The sequence below is a fragment of the Cyanistes caeruleus genome, chromosome 4, assembly GCF_971803275.1.
Source record: "Cyanistes caeruleus chromosome 4, bCyaCae1.hap1.1, whole genome shotgun sequence".
Lineage (NCBI taxonomy): Eukaryota > Metazoa > Chordata > Aves > Passeriformes > Paridae > Cyanistes > Cyanistes caeruleus.
In genome coordinates this window covers 41444189-41461518 of record NC_141704.1, presented here as the reverse complement: position 1 = coordinate 41461518, position 17330 = coordinate 41444189, and the positions used below count along the sequence as shown (strand labels likewise).

Genomic DNA, 17330 nt, shown 5'->3' with positions numbered 1-17330 from the left:
CTGCAAGGACCAGGAGAAAACTGCCATCCGTGATCAGGACCAGGAGACAACTGCCATCAATGATCAGAACGGGCTTGTTTTTTCCAAGCCTGTCCCTTTTGCCTCTTAGGCATTTGCTCTGCTGACTTTTCCAGATTTACTGGCTCATTCTGACAAAATTATGCTCTTTGAATAACCAGGCAGCCATTGCAGGTGTGATTGCAGTAGAAAATTCTATACAAAATGTGTTAGCTCTATAAGCAAGCCTCTGCCACCTCTTTAAATTTCTTAAGTTTTCGTTGATTTGAACTCCACTGGAAAACCTTTAAGCATGAATAATCTGTCATTTTCTATATCTGTTAAGTCAACCTGTGCATGGATCCTTAGGCTTCCTAGGTGCTGCCAGTGTGGTTTATTCCTCCTCCCTCTACTCCTCCATTGCATGGGAATTGAGCAGGTTTTGGTCTAAATTAACCAGGACAGTCATGGATACTCTTTGTGAATTGATGTGAGGACTGAAGTTGTAACAGTCCTTAATAAATGCCTGACTTAAATTTCCAAATAGATTAAAATCTAATTCTAATGCTTTTATCTTTCCTCAAAGTCCCTGGAAAATGCTGGCACAAATAGAGAGGTATCTGGTAACAACAACAAAAACCAAAAACAAAACAAAAAACCAAATCAAAACAACCTACAAGCAGCTTTTTGCTCTTAGCATTTTTTTTGTAAAAATAGTATCTTGGTCTTTAGTATCAGGGCTGCTAGTTTAGCATATTTGTGCAGTACTGCAAGACTCATCCCTTGTTCTTCTGGCTTCTTACCCCTTTCTCCCACGGCAAAAGCAGTGGTTATGCTTTGTGGTTATGCTAAAATTTGCATATGGCATAAATCACTTTCATTTGTTATGATCAAAATAAAGCTGTGGGTAGCCTGGCAGCAACTGAGCATGAAGGAATGTGCTGGTCAAAGCTGAAAGCCATAAAAAATTTGCTGTTGCAAGGCCACCATATTTATATTTCATTGAATACTAAGCAGCCAGACACTATGGATACTGGTGTTTCCATAGGATAATTTCATTTCTTGTTTTGTGTCAATGCTAGTTTATACTTAAAATCTTGGTCAGATCTTAACCAAGAAGCAATTCCAGGTTGAGTGTGACAAATAACACTGCAAAAGTTCTGAAAGGCGATGAATTTCCATTAATTGAAAAGTAAATATTGTGGTATCAAAAGTCTTTATATTGTCATAATTTTTACTGTGTCTTCTCTCTTTCCTTGTATGTTTTTTTTTTGTTTTGGTTTTTTTTTTATCATTAAAGAAGTAAACCAGTCCTGCCTATTTTCCATTACAGCAATTTCCTTTCTGTGGTTTGAATAAGCAGTCTTCAGGAGCACATCTCTGGTATCAAGAGTGCAGTGCTACTGAGACACTGAGAAAGTTGCAGTGTGTTGATAGGATGCCTGAAATCCCTGTTCACTGAAGGGAAGCACCAAGCTGGCTGCCACATTAGTACTAGATCCCATTGTGACCTTTGGTGTCTGTGCACTGGAGAGCCTCAGACATACTCTGCCACTTCATAGTCTCTGATATCACTTCAGCTTCCTTTGTAGTTTCTTTAAATTTAGGCTACTGTGACTGCCTAAATCAAAAACTTGTTGGTACAGAGGGCAGCATAAAAATCCTGCAAAATCAAAGTATAATCGTGTATTGCCAGGGAAGGTATGGGAGAGAGTGCATGTCCACAATGACAAGATGATATTTTGCAGCCACTGCTTGGAAAAACTGCCCAAAAGCCAGCCTTTATAAAAAAAAACCGAGCACACATTCCCTGATGACCACAAAATTATTCCCTGCCTGAATTTTAGCTTCCTCAATCTCCCTTTCCATTTCTGCTTGACTTATTCATAGCCGCTGGAAGGGTGAAATAACTGCTTGAGATACCCCTGCACCTGTCAAAGGAGAGGATTCACTGTTATGGTGGTTAGTTTTTCTTTCTTATGGTGGTTAGTTTTTCTTTCTTTCTGTTTTTTTTTACCATGAGCAAGGATACTTAGGATATGGTTTTCACAAGTAATTTTTTTTGTTCAATATAGAAAGCATTCTGGGGTTTTCTGCAATATTTTAATTTTTATAAACAAATAAACCAACAAAATAAAGCAAAGAAAAGGAAAACAATTTTTCCTTCTTTTTTTTTTTTGTCTTCTCACCATATTATTGTATGTAGAAATTCGGTAATGATCTTGTACCAGATTTATATTTTTTATATACTTTAATATTAACATAATTCTATATATTTAACTAAAGAATTTAAGTAATGCTTTAAGTAGTTTATGTTAAAGAAATTGTTATTCTTACTATGTAGTGTGTTAGATCCTTAAGCAAATACACAGATTGGTTCAAATATTTTTAGAGCTTGTCATATGTATGGAATTAACAGGAGTAGGAATAATGTTTTGTAGTGGACAGTCAAATGTACAGCTATTGCACAATGAGTTAAATTGTGTGGATCAATTTACCCATTCAGATTTTGTCCAATAGCACTGAAGTTGCATTAGCAGAGGAAGAGTTGGAATCCTTTTTACTCTTCTAGGGTCTGATTGATTATGTGCTTGAAAATCTAAAATGTTCTTAGTTGAACTTCACTGAGAATATAATTATAATGGTAAAGAGGCCCCAGTAAAACCTTTTAAATTTTTTACCTTTCCAGAATGATGAACAGGAAGGAAATTTCTGTTATTCTAACTATAATTTTAGGACCTAATTTTTCCAGACTAACAAGAAAATTTGTCTTATTTCTACTTTTTCTCTACTTTACTCCTTTGGAATTAGCACCAGATTACAGATCTCTGCATTTATCTGTACTATTAAAGAAGAATGTTTTCATGATTCCAGAACTACCGCTACCTAATAAAATGAACAAACACCATTCAAAGTACAGACATCTGTCTGAATCTGTAACAATTAGTTCATATTTACTCTTACTTAACCTCATCATTTAGATAGTGTAACACAAAGAACTAATGAGAGCCAGACTTCATAGATTACAATTGCTTCAGTCTAGCATTTGCCTTATATTGATAAAAAGATCTGTACTTGAAAGTTTGTTATCCTGAATTTTCTTTAGATATTGTAGTATATTGGTTTATTGTAGTATATATAAGTTTGGGTTTTGTTGCTGTGTTATCTAAATTTTAAAATTACTGTTATTTTTATATGAATTTTCATAGTTGCCAGTTAAGATTGATTAAGGCAAAATTGCCTCAAACCCTCTAAAAATTTGGGCTTCACATGCCACTAACCACACAGAAAGTTAATAGTGAAATGTATGCTGTAATGGCTATTTTAAAAGGACTGAAAACTTTCTCTTTTAGAAAGACTCAGAGTAAAATAAAAAATCCGTGTGATTGTATTTTAAATATGTCCAAAGAAAGACAAAAGCTATTAAAATTTATAATTACTGAAACTGGATTTCCAATCGGAGTAATTGCTATTTGTTGTAAGAATATGGAAACATGTAAAAATACTTGAAAATGCAAGCTATTTTTAGAAAATAATAGAGATATTTTTTTCTTTTTAAAGCATTCTAACAGACATGTCAACATTTTTTTATTTTTACTTTTTTTCCAGAATTGCTTCTTCTATTGATTCTGCACTGAGACAATGCTGGTATTTTAATCAGTTGATGAAACTTAGTATTAAACATCGATATGTACATGAGTATGGTGAACTGAACATTACTGACAGAGATGGACCAGAAGCACTTCAAAATCATTTAAAACAAACATCCACTGGCTCCCTACAGGAAAATAACCTCTTTATCATGGGTGTGACAGAAAATAAACAGGTCTTGTTGGATCCTTCCAAAAGATGGATTACTACTGGTGATATTCAGGCCACATTCATTAACTCCTCCATACCTGTGCATCAGAAGGAAAATAGAGGAGATCAGAGAGTGAAGCAGGAGAGCACTGAATCTTGTATTAATTACAGTGGGGAGAGCAAAGGCAACAATAACATGTCAAGCCAACTCACATTGCAAAAGTCAGTGATAGTAGCAAGTGATATGGGAAGAAATCTCCAGCACTTTGGTGATGATACAGAAAGGTGAGATGGATGTCATGTTGCTTTCAAGTTGATTATATAGATAGATAATAGGAGTGAGGATTTTTTGTTTAAAACAGAGGCACAGAACTTGTAAGATAATATTTTTATTAGACAAGAAAGAGTTATATTCAAGTGTTGCACACTATTTTTGTATATTAACAATTAAGAATCCTTTGTGGTATTCTTCCAGTCGGTATATTAGGATATAGATATTTACATACTTCAAATAAGGTTAAGATACCAATTTAATGACACATGCAGAGTTAGGAATACAAATGCCAAATGTTTTGCAGAAAGTTTGGAGGAGATCAACTAGAAACTAGTATAAGGTTTTTTTTGCCAGAATTATTAATTAGGCATTCAAGATTCATCTGTGTAAACTTTACAGTCAGTACCATTTAGAAAGCAAGAGGGAAAATTGCTTAAATCTACAATCCTAATCCCTTGATTTAGGCCAGTCTTCTGCTGTTGTGATGACTGAAGAGCTAATGGCCTGCCCTGCTTTTGGTACTCCTCCAAAATGCCTTAACCTGCTTCTTAAAATTAGAGGCAGGGGTGAGAGAACAGTTCAATTTATGTGTCCCCAGATTTTCTCCTGCATGAAAAAGGCTGGTTTATTACCTCTTTGAAATGTGTTTGCTGCTGATTTGTATGGTTCTGGATGTACATATGAGGAAAACAGAAGCTGACTTTTTTTGCAGTAAATCCTCAAGAATTGAGTTAAAATTTCATAAGAATTCAGTTTCAAAAACAGATGTATTGAGAACAGTATGAAAAGCAAGCATGGTGGGTGTGCTTCTTTGAGCTGTTTAGGTTTATGGTAAGTAGGAAAGTAGGTACTTAAGACACTAATAATTTTTCATAAAAATTATGATTAAGGAAGACCATGCATCAGCAAGCTGAGAGCAAGAATACATTAGTCTATTGCATGAGATGAATATTTCAAAATTTTTTCTGAAATGGTTCCTTTAGTCTTTCATTAATGTTTTGAACTAATTCTGTAAATGTGATTTTGGAAAGTTCTCTTCAAAACAGAATGCAAACCATTTTTTGTATTTGTCTTGACCTCTGAAGTGTGATTATTTTTTTATTTTTTGCTGACTAGTAGTCCTCTATTTAAATAGATGCACTACACAAGGAAAGGAATTATGTAGAGATTGGAAATTTAGATGTCTTTTCTTTAATACACTGTACAATTGAAATGAGTATTTTGTGGAGAAAAGAATTCCAAGATAATAAATATAGTAAAGTCACAATGCAAAGCTGACATTATACTTTTTCTCCGTCAGTATGAATTATTTGAACATATATTTAGAAATATGAGTCACTGAACAGATCTAAATATTCTGTACTTAATGCTTCTTAAAAAATGAGCAAGTTAGAAAATGTACTCATATAACCAGTGGTCAGAAGTCTTAAAGTCTAAAGAAGTCTTAAACTCAGGCACAAGATGAAGTTGCACTTTCTGTGTTTTTCCTGTCTGCTCCATTAAAAATACCTGTCTCATGTTTTCAGTACTTTTTCCTCTTTAGTACTTGGTATTTGTTTTTTGGTAGGTTTTTTTTAATTTGTTTTTGTTTATTTATTTGTTTGTTGTTTATTTGTATGTTTATTCAGTACTTATTCAATGACTTTATTCAGTCATTGTCACACCATTTCTGCTCCTAATCCTTCCTCTGAGGACTTTTCCTCTGCTGAGATTATTTGCAGAATAGAGCCCAGTGGAGATGAGTCCTTAGATAATTGGATTCAGAAGTTAAATTATGTGAATATCCTCCAGCGTTTCTGAACATATATGTCATATCTGGATTGTAATTTCTTGTTTAGTGGCACAACTTTACATTTTTCTCAAAGCACAGTCCTATATTTTATGGTTGAAGTTTGGCAGATATGGTGATTCAGTTGTTTTGGTGAGGATATGTGAGTCATAAATGTATTTATTTCTCCATGAGACTACATACAGCAGCATCCTTGATCCAGTCCTTTTGGCGGCAGTACCATGCTCAGAGGAAAAATGATTGCAGTAGAACAGAAAATCATCAGTTTGTAGGAGCTTTGAGACAGAAGCATGAAGCTGCCACAGTAATCCAGGTTGGTTGATGATATTTTCTTATTTTGTAAGTTTAATAACAAAAAAAATCTTTCTAGTTTTCTGTAATTGTCATCTTAATCAATTTTTGCTTATTATCATTTTAAGTTTCATAATTAAACATTTTTGTTTTATTTAATCAGCATAAACTTCTTGTTTCTTAAACAGATACTTCTTTACAAAAAAAAGCATTATAGAATATAATACATATATTTTTTATACATAAAAATATTTTCCCTTTTTCACCAAATATTTCTCAGAATTATTTTTACTTGATTTAATTCTAACATTATGCTTAAGAGATACTGTGCCCATGTTCTTACTGGGGCCTGTCTGTGCTATGAAACTGATGGATGCTGTGTAACTAATCTGTTGTGTCAGATATCTATGTGACTAAATAATCTTCCTGTCTCTTCTATTCTACCTTTCCATTTCTTTCCTTCTCTTCCCATCTCCAAAACCCAGGATTGCTTTATCCATATTGTCCTTGGGAACAGACCATGGCCTAGGCTGTCCTATGGTAGGTACTGAGCTAATAACAGTTGAACAGAATGGATTACCACGGGCAGGAGTTGAAGTCCATATCTTGACTCTGTTTAGTTTGGTAACCAGCATTTGCCTGCCAAGTTGACAAGGTTCATGGGGGTATTTTTTACATTTTGAAGCAAGTCAGTGCTGTCAATTTCATATTTTTTTTATATTTTCAAGTTTACTTGGAAACATTCCATAAAGTCTTATACACAAATTTCAAAAATGACAAAGTGATTTAGAAGTAAAAATTTCTTTTTGGAGTATAATGTGGAGCTAGCATATTAACAATTGATTTCCATAAACTTATTTAATCCATTTTTGGACTTAGTTATTTAACCTGTACTGTATATTAAAGTGATGCTTTTAACAAATCTATATAGTGATTAATATGCACTTCCTTTCATTTGTTTCAAACATGGTAACTCCCAAAATGAGTATGAAAATAAAAGTAATTTATTATTTATCTTCTTTGCATATTACATATACTTAGATCTCTCATACACCCATCCTTACAACCACTTTTTGTAAATAAAATTTTAGTCTGTTTGGTCTCTTTTCACATTTCTCTGTAATTCTCTTTATCTTTTTGTTCCTCTCTGAACCTTTGCCATAATCTGTTAAAATCTTTTTTAAAGAAGCAACAAAATTCCATAGGCAGATTTAGAATGAGTTAGTACAGTAAGAAAGTTTTTATTTTATTTCTTAAAAACTACTACATGTAATTTTTCTTTTTGATCATGACTGAGCCCAGACCTGGTGCTTTCATAGGTTTCTATTAGCAGCAGGCTCAAAATTTAGGCTTCTGCATATATCATTAGGATTGGTTTTCTCCTTTAAATCTGTCAAAACTAATTGTCTTTCTTGAATGAAATGTATTTGTCATTTGATCACTCATTAATATCAGGATATTTTATCTTGATGCTTATGAAGGCCTGTGGAAAAATAACAACAATGAAGTTATAAGAAAGCAACCCTAAAGCATTTAATCATTTTGTAATAATGGGGAAATATGTGTGTAAAATAGTAACATTTTCAATAATTTATGTGATTAGAAAAACTTTTTCTAAAAATTAATAATCTAAATGTTATGCCAGAATATGAGATTTACCCTTCCTGTTTTAGTGCTTTCATTGCAGAGCCGTTAAAGGTGTCCACCACCACTTCTTTTATGACAGTGAGAACATTTTGCATGGTGTTTGAAACACTTGGGCATCTTGAATTCTAATGATGTCAAATACTGATTTGGGGGGAAGTTGCTGTGTTGTATGTAGTTTTCTTAATTTCATCTAATTCATTTTGATCTCTGAAGTGTTTTTTCTGGACATGATTCTATTCTTGGCATATCTTTCTGACACCCTTTCAAGTTTTCTAGCACTTTAATTTTAATGTGTTTATTTTTCTTAGAGATGATTATGCTTACTGGTAATATTTTTTTTTAAATAAAGATCTTAGACAGTTAAGAAAGAGTTATTGACCTAGGTGAAATACGAGAGATGTTTCCAAGAATTGCTACTTGTAAACCTGAAGACATTTAGTACATCTGTATTTTTATTCTCAGCAGTTTGAAAGTTGGCACTCAGGGTTTCCCTATGTAGCCTTTCCTTTCAGTTTAAAATAGTCCCTGGAGGAATTGTCAAATAATTAATTAGTTGACCTAGGTTTGTAGTTGAGGGAGTTGCAGGATTCCTTTCTGCTTACTTGTGGAGAGCCTCTTGAGTACTCTATGCTTTAGACATATGCTGGCATTTAATTTGTCTTGTAGTTTTAAATGTCACATAAAGTTCAAAAAACAGATCATTGAGCTATTAAACAAAGGCCCAAGATGTTTTATCTTCCTAATGGGATAACTTAGAGAATCTGGATTTGGGCTTGATCTATGGCTATATATAACATGCTTTAAATTTTTTGTTTAGGCATTTTGGAAGGGTTTTCTTTTGCGAAAGAAACTGGCCAGTGCTCTTGCAGATGTTAAAAGTGATGAAGTGGAAGATGAATACGAAGAAATAAATGTGGATGCTTTCACGCTTTCTGAAGTAAGCACAGTAATTAGCATAAAGTCTTCACTATTCTTCATAAGCTATCATGAAGGTGTTGGAAATAAGAAAAATAGAAAGCACTACCAAGGATTAACGTGTTGGATGTCCAGAAATAAAGATGCATTTCTTATTTATAGCTGATTTAAATGTATTTTTCTTGGATTCCTGCTATTTGAGATGCTCTGGTACTTACTGTTCTATTAATGTCACACCCACTGTAGAATGCCATATATTTTTACAGCTAAAGGGCAGTCAAATGAGAGTAAGGAAACAGTTTCTTTTAGTCCAAATATTTATCTTTTCAGTATTTTAATAACAAATTATAATTTCAGTAATATTTTAATGTGTATTTTGTTCATTTTCATGGTAGAATGAGACCAATTTAGAAAATACTGCAACACTGAATGTCAGCTATATTCCAGTAAAAATAACATATCCCCAAAGCAAAAAGTGAAGCAGGTTTATTCTCTTATGTGTAGTGTGCTAAAAAGATCAGAAGTTTAAATACAGTAGTAAATTATGAAGAGGAGTACGCTTAAATCAGAAAAAAATAAAACCCACACTTAGCAACTCTGTTATGCCCAATAACCAGAAATTACTGCTTATTTTTACAAGTTATATAGAGTTAGAAATACTCTTTCAGTTTCAAAAGGGTTGAAATTGGATGAGAAGCTCCCATTCTAAGAAATAAAAGTGGCTCCAGAGGAATATGGGGAATAACATGACATTCAAAACTGAATTTAGCTATATGTAGGTAAAAAAATAAAAAATGTCTATGGGATCAATATTGTTATTCAGTAAACAAGAAAAAGAATCTTTAAAGAATTTTTTTCTTTATAGTCTCAAAAGATAATCTATATGGGAAGTCCTAGACCTAGTATGCATATTAAATAGTAGTAATTGATGAGTCACCTATGTACTTGTCTGGACGACTCTTTCTCTAATTGTTCACATTCATTGGCTGATTTTCTTTTTTTTTATTTTTTATTAATCCTTTCAGGTAAAGCAAAAAAAAAAACTAACAGCACTGTAGCCTTTTGAGACCTAAGAGGATATAACTAAGATTGTTTTCATGAACCCTTGTCTCTGAATGTGCTTATTCAGCTGCTGTGTCTTTGCAAGAGCCATTTATCAATATTCCACTGTAATGTTACAAAGGAGATTGATGCAATAGCCCTGCTACTGGCAGGACTTAGTCCCATTTATAAGTAGGTGTTTGTGTGGATCATGGAGTTATGAAAGCAAGTATGCTGTTGGTTGGTGTGGTGTAGTTTACAGTTGATCAGCTCATCTGATACCAGGCTTATTTTTCCAAGTCCTCCTCAAAGAAAATAGTTGGGCTTTCTTTGAAATTATTACCAATGAGTTGATGACTTAGGGTAATTTTATTTTTTTCTTCTCCTTTTTAGCAACTATTTTAAGGTATATTTTCAGAATTACTGCTTTATTTAAGAGCATGCAAAAGGTTTGAGGCAGAAGTTCCAAGAATCATTTGGTAGACAGGAAATGTGTGTGTGTAAACATAGAGATCTGGATTAAATTTTAGGATTTTTTTCATTTTAATTTGAAATACATATACAAAACAGTTCCATTAGTTGATGTTCTCTGATCCCTGGCTTCTTTCTAAAATAATAAAAAGCAGAACATTGAAGGTTTTATTTCTTCACACAGGAAGGAAGTGTCTGTTCGTATATTAAAGAAGGAAAATACCCTGTCTTGAACTAGTCAGCCAGTAGGCCGGAGTTTTACACACAATAATTCAGTTGAACCATTCTTGTTTCTCTCTGTCTGGCCCAAATAACCCTGTCATGTTTGGTTTTGGGGATTTTTAATTGCTTAACTGAAAACTACGCAGACAATTTTGTTCCATCTTTCTGTCAACAAGACAATGATGTTTGAGCAGGTGTTCCTGAGGCCCGGGAGAAAAGGAAGGGATGGAGAAGGCGGGAGAAAGAAGCCAGCTGATTTCAGAGAGATTTGTAGTGTATCACCTTCTGGTGTTTCCACACAATTTTTATTTTTTTTTTCTTTTTTATTTCTTTTTCACAAATTATTAATGAGTTTATCAGGAATGAAGTAAAACATGGATTTTGGGAAAAATTCCCAGAAAGTGTTTAGGTTCAGATGATGACAGGTGAACCACGAGCTGACATTTTTAATTTGCACAGCAGGCTCAAAGGCTGAACTGTGAACTGATGTCAAATAAGTTACTCAAGCCCATAACTTCTCGTGATGAAAAATACAACATCTGTTTTCTACAGAGCAGTGTATATGATAAATTTATAGTTTATATATCTGTGAAGGATATTTTTTTTCAGTAAATGAATATTTCAATGTTTAATGTTGATGACTGTAACTAGAATGATAACCTGCAATATTTGTCTTTTTTTTTTCAAGTATATATATTGTCCATGCTGTTGATTTTGAGAAATGTGTGGCATAACTATACTAGGCATACACTCTGCTCTGTCTAGCCCAGACTAGCTACTCACTACTAGGCTGTCTGTTTCCATATGTCTGTAGCTGTTTCTTTCTCTGCAGTTGGTAATACCAAATCATGTGGACTTCCTACTCCTGGAGAAACAAGCATCAGAAACTTGGAACAGTCTATACTTCCTATTCCTTCTTTTCTGGTCTCAGTGTTTTATAGCAAAGTGCTGAAGCAGAGCCAAATAATGACACATGGTATCAGTGGCTATCTGTTGTGTCTCAAGCAAGTGTGTAGGGAGGAGTACATATTGCTCGGCTAAGAGATCCCATATGCTAGGGTTTCAAGGAAGAGGAAAATATTTGGATACAATTTTGTAATGCAGATTTCAGTATTTTGTTGTATAGGGTGAGTGAAATGAGAGAGAAGGGAAGAAAAACCTTTCCTGATACAAATGTCTTAAATCTTGTCTAAAAGCTTTTTGAATAGTTCACTGTTTTGTGTTGTGGTGGTTTTTTTTCTTTCTTATACTGTTATGTAGGTTTGAGTCATTATGATTTTATTTGGTGTTATCTAACATTCTACAAAATCACTACTGTGCAAGCACCTATCTCAACCATTTGTAAATATCACTATGCAGTAAGTCATTAGGCATCAGTCTTAACAAAAAAATGTTTTATATCTTCATTATAAACTCTGTGTACCCAGTGTTCCATGAAAGGTGAGGCTTGAAACAGCATAGGGGGGGAAACACTAGTCTTTGACAAAGATCTTAACTTCCTTTATTCCCATTGAACAGTAGTATATTTTTAGTACAACACCTTATTACATGAAAAAAGGATTGCATGTGATTGGGCTAGAGGAATGGGCTTTATCTAACAATAGCATGAATAGTAGTCATTTCACCTGAACCATTGCTGATACCTTCTTGTATCCATATCAGCTCCCATCCATTGCCAAAGCCATTCAGAGGCGACTGGTGGCAGTAGTGTTTTGTGTCTGGTTGTACGATGTCAAACAGGCTGTCCCAGACGACATGAAAGATCTGGCCAGCAGATGTTTCACAAAGTATGAGCCTGGTATTTAGTGATATCTTCACGTCTTTCATGTGGACTTTGGAGAATTCCAGCCTACATGCTCCAGAAGGCTGAGCTTAAGGCAACCATTCATCAGCAGTCCATCCATGTAGCAAATTATCTACAAGGCAGAGCTCACTTTACCTCTGGTGGATGAAATCTGACAGCAAATTTGCTTGACATAGCTCTTATTTCTGTACCATCTAAATATCAGTATTGTTGTTTTCTTGATGTAAATATGATGTGAGCCAAATGCAAAATATCTAAACTGGCCAAGGTCATAGACAGCTGAATAAGTTAAATATGATGAGTTTTTAGACAATTGTTTACCCTGAGCAATGACCACTGAATAAGTATATGGACCCATCTTATTCTCATCAAGAGAAATATCAATATGTATGATTAAATGGCACACAAAGTAAGTACTCTATTTTAAAACTGTATTTAACTGCATTTTAGATTTAATTTAAATCACTTTAGTCATTCTTTTTCATAAGGAAAATCACTTTATAAGTTCCAATCAAGATAAAAAGAAATCCATTACTGCTTTGTTCATCAAAGAAGATGAACTGTTGCCCTGAGACAGTGTTGTTCTTGTTCTGAGCTTGTTTATGTAGATTTTTTAAATTCCAGGGTTCTTGACAGCTTTTGAAATTATTGTTCAGGAATTTCCTTCTTTTTTTTTTTTTTTTTTTTGCATATCCACACTCAGACACATAGCCATTCCCAATTTTTTTGCTAACCTTCCAAAGAGGGTAGGTAGCAGTTTTATTTTTCTTCTCATTTTTTCTTTTCTGAGGGCTGGAAAGAATAAGAACTAGCTCATGTGTGTTAACTGTTAATAAGTAAATGGTAATTAGAAAAAGCATTTCCTCATGTCTCCCATCTTTAATTTTCTTATCACATGTCCAAACTAGACCCATATGATGTGTTTTGTTTTCTTTTCTGATAATCCTTCATAATGTGGTTTGTCTTAGACTGGGAGCTTACGATTTTGTGAGTTTGTGACAGTGATTGCTGTTTTCTGGCTAGTGCCAGGAAATAAATGTTGCCCATGGATTAGAAGGTCCCCATAACATTTCTTGCATCTTGACATTCTTATATGTGTCTAATTCCTTTAATTGCTTATAAATATCAGATTAGCATCCAGCTTTTCTGCATTTTTTGCTGCAAAGAATGATTCTTTTTTCATCAAATTTCAAGTAAAGTTACAGTGTTGTAGAAAAGCAAAAAAGTGCCTGTTGAAAATTTCATTAGATCCACACTCTTCTTTTAAAAAGGAGGAAAAAACTCTCTCCTAGGCAATATATTGGAGGATCAATCTTTTCTCAATGAGTGTTTATCAATGATCTTTTGATATGTTCCTGTTGCTTCAGCTGCTGTGTTAGTGAATTGCATGCCATTCATAGTTTGTGGCATCTGCAGATGCATAAAGCTTCTACGTTTTTCAGCAGTACTGCTTATCTCATTTTCTAGTTGTCTCAGATGTTCTGGACTTAGAAGTGGGTTGTTGCAGTCAATACATGAAAAAATAAACACAAGCACAGCTACTAAAGGCTGTCACTAGCACTCCAGCTTCACAGCTCAGGCAGGATGTGCTCTGGTTGTTTTCTGGCTTTCCACCATGGCATCTTGATTCTTCCTACCACCTGAAATGCTGCTAACAAAACCTATTTTCATCACTTGCCTCTATCCAGTTCTTGGTTAAATAGCCAGATTCAAACAAATATTTCCCAAAGGAAAGCCTACTAGTGATGCATAGCACTGCAAATTTGGAACGTATATGTAGCAAATGGTGTAGTATTTTTCTAAGTTACATTTTGTTCCTATGACGTAGCAAAGGATAGCGATATCATTAATTATAATTCTTATTATATCTCTAAAGACAAAGTAACGCATCAAAATTGAATAAGCAAAGCAAGTAATGGAAAAATGTATGTAAGTGGAAAGAAAAGCTTTAATTTTTTGAAGTTTCTACTCTCTATTGTAGCCTCAAAGAAAAATTGTTCTAAGCCAAAAGCATCATTATAAATGGAAGCAATAATACAGTCACAGATACTTCTCAATGACTGCATCTCCAGTCTTTTGAAAGCTGAGCTTTTAGAGGGATCTCTAATCATTGAATATATCTTCTCTAAGTTCTTTAATTTTTGTGTAATGTTGAAACTGACGTTTTGGTGTATATATATATATATATATATATATATATATACATAGGTTGTGTTTAAAATATGTAGTTACATGTCTAATATTTAGCATGTCCACATACATAGATTTCCATTAAAAAAGATTTTTTAGTAGTCCCTATTTACAAATTTCAGGAGCTAACCTATTTGATTTGTCTGTACTCTGTGAGAAGAAGCCATTGATTCTGTGAATATTGTTATTGAGTTAAATTGCAGTTCTTATGGAGGAACCAAAGAGGAACATGAGATGTCAGCTTATGTGATGTTCTGCACTTAAATCTCTCCATGTCTTATTGCCTGGAGCTTGAAATCCTTTGGGTTTAGAGGAAAGCAGATGTTATCCAATTGCAGCACATCTTAACTCCCCTGAACATATGCAAGACCAAGGGAACAGATAGGATGCATCCAAAGGAGTTGAACAAGCTGTCTGAAATAATTTTGAGTTTACTTTCTATCATCTTTGGAAAAATCACAGCAACTGGGGAGGTGACTGGAAAAGGGCAGACATCACACCCATCTTCAGAAAATTGAAGAAAATCCAGGGAACTAGAAGCCATTAACATTATCTCATTTTCTGGGAATGCTTGGAGTAAATATAGTCAGAAGCCAATTTTAAATCCATGAAAAAAAGTGATTGTGAGAATCAAGCATGGGTTTACCAAGGACTCATCACCTTTATTGTTTTCTGTCACAAGGTGACTGGCACTATGAGTAAGGGGAATGCAGTGCATATGGCATGCCTTTATTTTAGGAAGGCTGTTGACTATCTCCTAGAGTCTTATTCGCAAAATTTATTGAGATATGGGCTGGGAAAGTAGACAATAAGGTCATTGGCAAATTGGCTGCAGTACCAGGCTCAAATAGTTGCATTTTGTAGGGTAAAATTTCAGAGTCATAATTACTGGTGGACAGTAATTAATGGAGCCCTTCATGGATGGTAGGGAGACCAAAATAGTAAAAAAAATTGTTAGCTACCTGTATGATGGAGCAGAATGCAGTCTCAAGTGTGCAGATGGTGCTGTATTGAGGGCAGTGGCTGGCATGCTTGGAAGGTCAGGGAGTTCTTCAGAGCAGCCTGCACAGGCTAGATAGACAGGCTGACCAGAGCCTCGTAATGTTTGCCAAGAGCAAGTGCAAAGTCCAATATATGGGCAATACTGTTGGCCGGGGTCTGACTTTCTGGGAAGCAGTCCCACAGAAAAGGATGTGTAGTCATAACAGACTTTTCATGCAATTTTTTAGTTTCTAACAGTGTAAACAAAGAATGGTAAAAGACCCCAAACACCTCGTATGCTAAAATACAGTCTTAATTTAGCTAAAATCTATTTAAGTTTATTTCTAGGTTGTCTTAGAATACAGTGGGCTAAGGAATCTTAAATGCTAAATACTGTCCTACTACTCAGTCTAGTATTATTTTGGCATGAAAAATACTTAAAAACTTTTTTTTTATGTGGATATAGGGGTAGCTATTGATCATTTCATAAACCAGGAAAACATCCCAAAGAATCAGCTTCTTTCTTGAGCATCATTACATGTCCCAAAAGATTTAAGGTGTTGAGAATACAGGTATGAATAAACAAATTTCAACTTGCAGATTCATTTGTGCATAATTTATTTCAAATAGAAGAGACAGTGCTAAAGACATATATGGAGGACAGTATAAGTGAAGCTGAGAGATGATTTAGACATACCTCTTTAGAATTAAGGATTTTGTAGTGCAATTAGAGGTTTGTTACCATAAATTCCATCTAAAACTATGTTTATAACTTAGCCTTTCTTTGCTCTTAATCTTAAAAATCCTTTTATTTTTGTCCTTGTTTCTGAAATAGGGACTTTTAAGCAAAAAGGAAAAGTTGTCTTGAAATTGAATCTAATCTTTCATGTGACCTGAACTTTGAAACATATGAAACATTAAATGACTATAAACTTATGACTAGTCTATTTTTTATTACCCTGTGCTTCTGTATGACTTCCCTTCTTTAGACAAAACTGCAAGCTGAAGCACAGCTTTCTTTTCTATAGTATTTTCGTATTCATTATCTAAGCTGGGTAGAACATTTTGGGTTATGTTCCTTCAAAGTTCTTTATATACCCCAGTATTTAAGGGGTAGGGCTGAGGGGTTCCTTGTCTGTTTTGTTTTTTTAACTCATTGCCCCTTGAAAGTTTTGTTTCTTTGTTTTCATGGAAGTAGAAAAACTTGGGAAAAGGTTTATAGAGATATTGCAGCAAAAAATTTGTGTCATGTGCCAGAGTCAGAGAGGGGAAGTCCTGATGATTTTTGCCATTTTAATGGGAAAAGATAATATCTAGGGTCTTAGACACATTTTGAGGGGATCCTTGATGGTTCCAGGAGCTTGATGTTTATTGAGATGGGTGGGGGTTTATATCATGCCTTTCTGGTGCTTACTTGAATCATGTCTAAGCTCTGAAGTTGAGGCTACCATTTACCCATCTGTGGTAGTCTGTATTTTTTAATCCTGTATTCAAAGAAAGGACACAGAGCTTCCTTTGAACTCTGTCAGACATAAGACAAAAATTAATTTTTAGAAAAGTTTTGGTCATATAGGTTGTGAATAACTGACATGAACTACAATAAGATTCAGACTTTTGGAGAGTTAATTATGTATGAAGACATTCAACCTTTTATTTGAAAGAAAACTTCAGTTGTCCTTGAAATTTTCATTGTTCATTTACTTTTCCATAATAAATTCTTCTCATTTTATTTGCATTTGTGTAGCGCAAACACATTGGTACATGTATTAAATGTAAATATATATATATATATATATATATATATATATATGCATTTGAATTTTAGAGAACAGCTAGTTTTCCAAACTTAGTAAAAAGTTAGGAAATATTACATTTGGAGAAGACATTCTACAATAAAATTTTCTTAA

General features: G+C 34.0%; 1 protein-coding gene across 15 annotated transcripts in view; it reads left to right on the top strand.

Annotated features, from left to right (window-relative positions):
• LRRIQ1 (leucine rich repeats and IQ motif containing 1) overlaps positions 1-17330 on the top strand; it is a 109208-nt gene that overhangs the window by 29062 nt on the left and 62816 nt on the right. For all 15 annotated transcript variants that reach the window (XR_002866681.2, XR_002866680.2, XM_086887811.1 and 12 more), the window contains 3 exons: positions 3607-4083; positions 6036-6174; positions 8617-8736. Coding sequence is in view for 13 of the 15 variants with exons in the window: in XM_086887811.1 (XP_086743937.1) it covers positions 3607-4083; positions 6036-6174; positions 8617-8736 (736 nt within the window). In the remaining 2 variants the exon portion in view is untranslated. The remainder of the gene's footprint in view (positions 1-3606; positions 4084-6035; positions 6175-8616; positions 8737-17330) is intronic.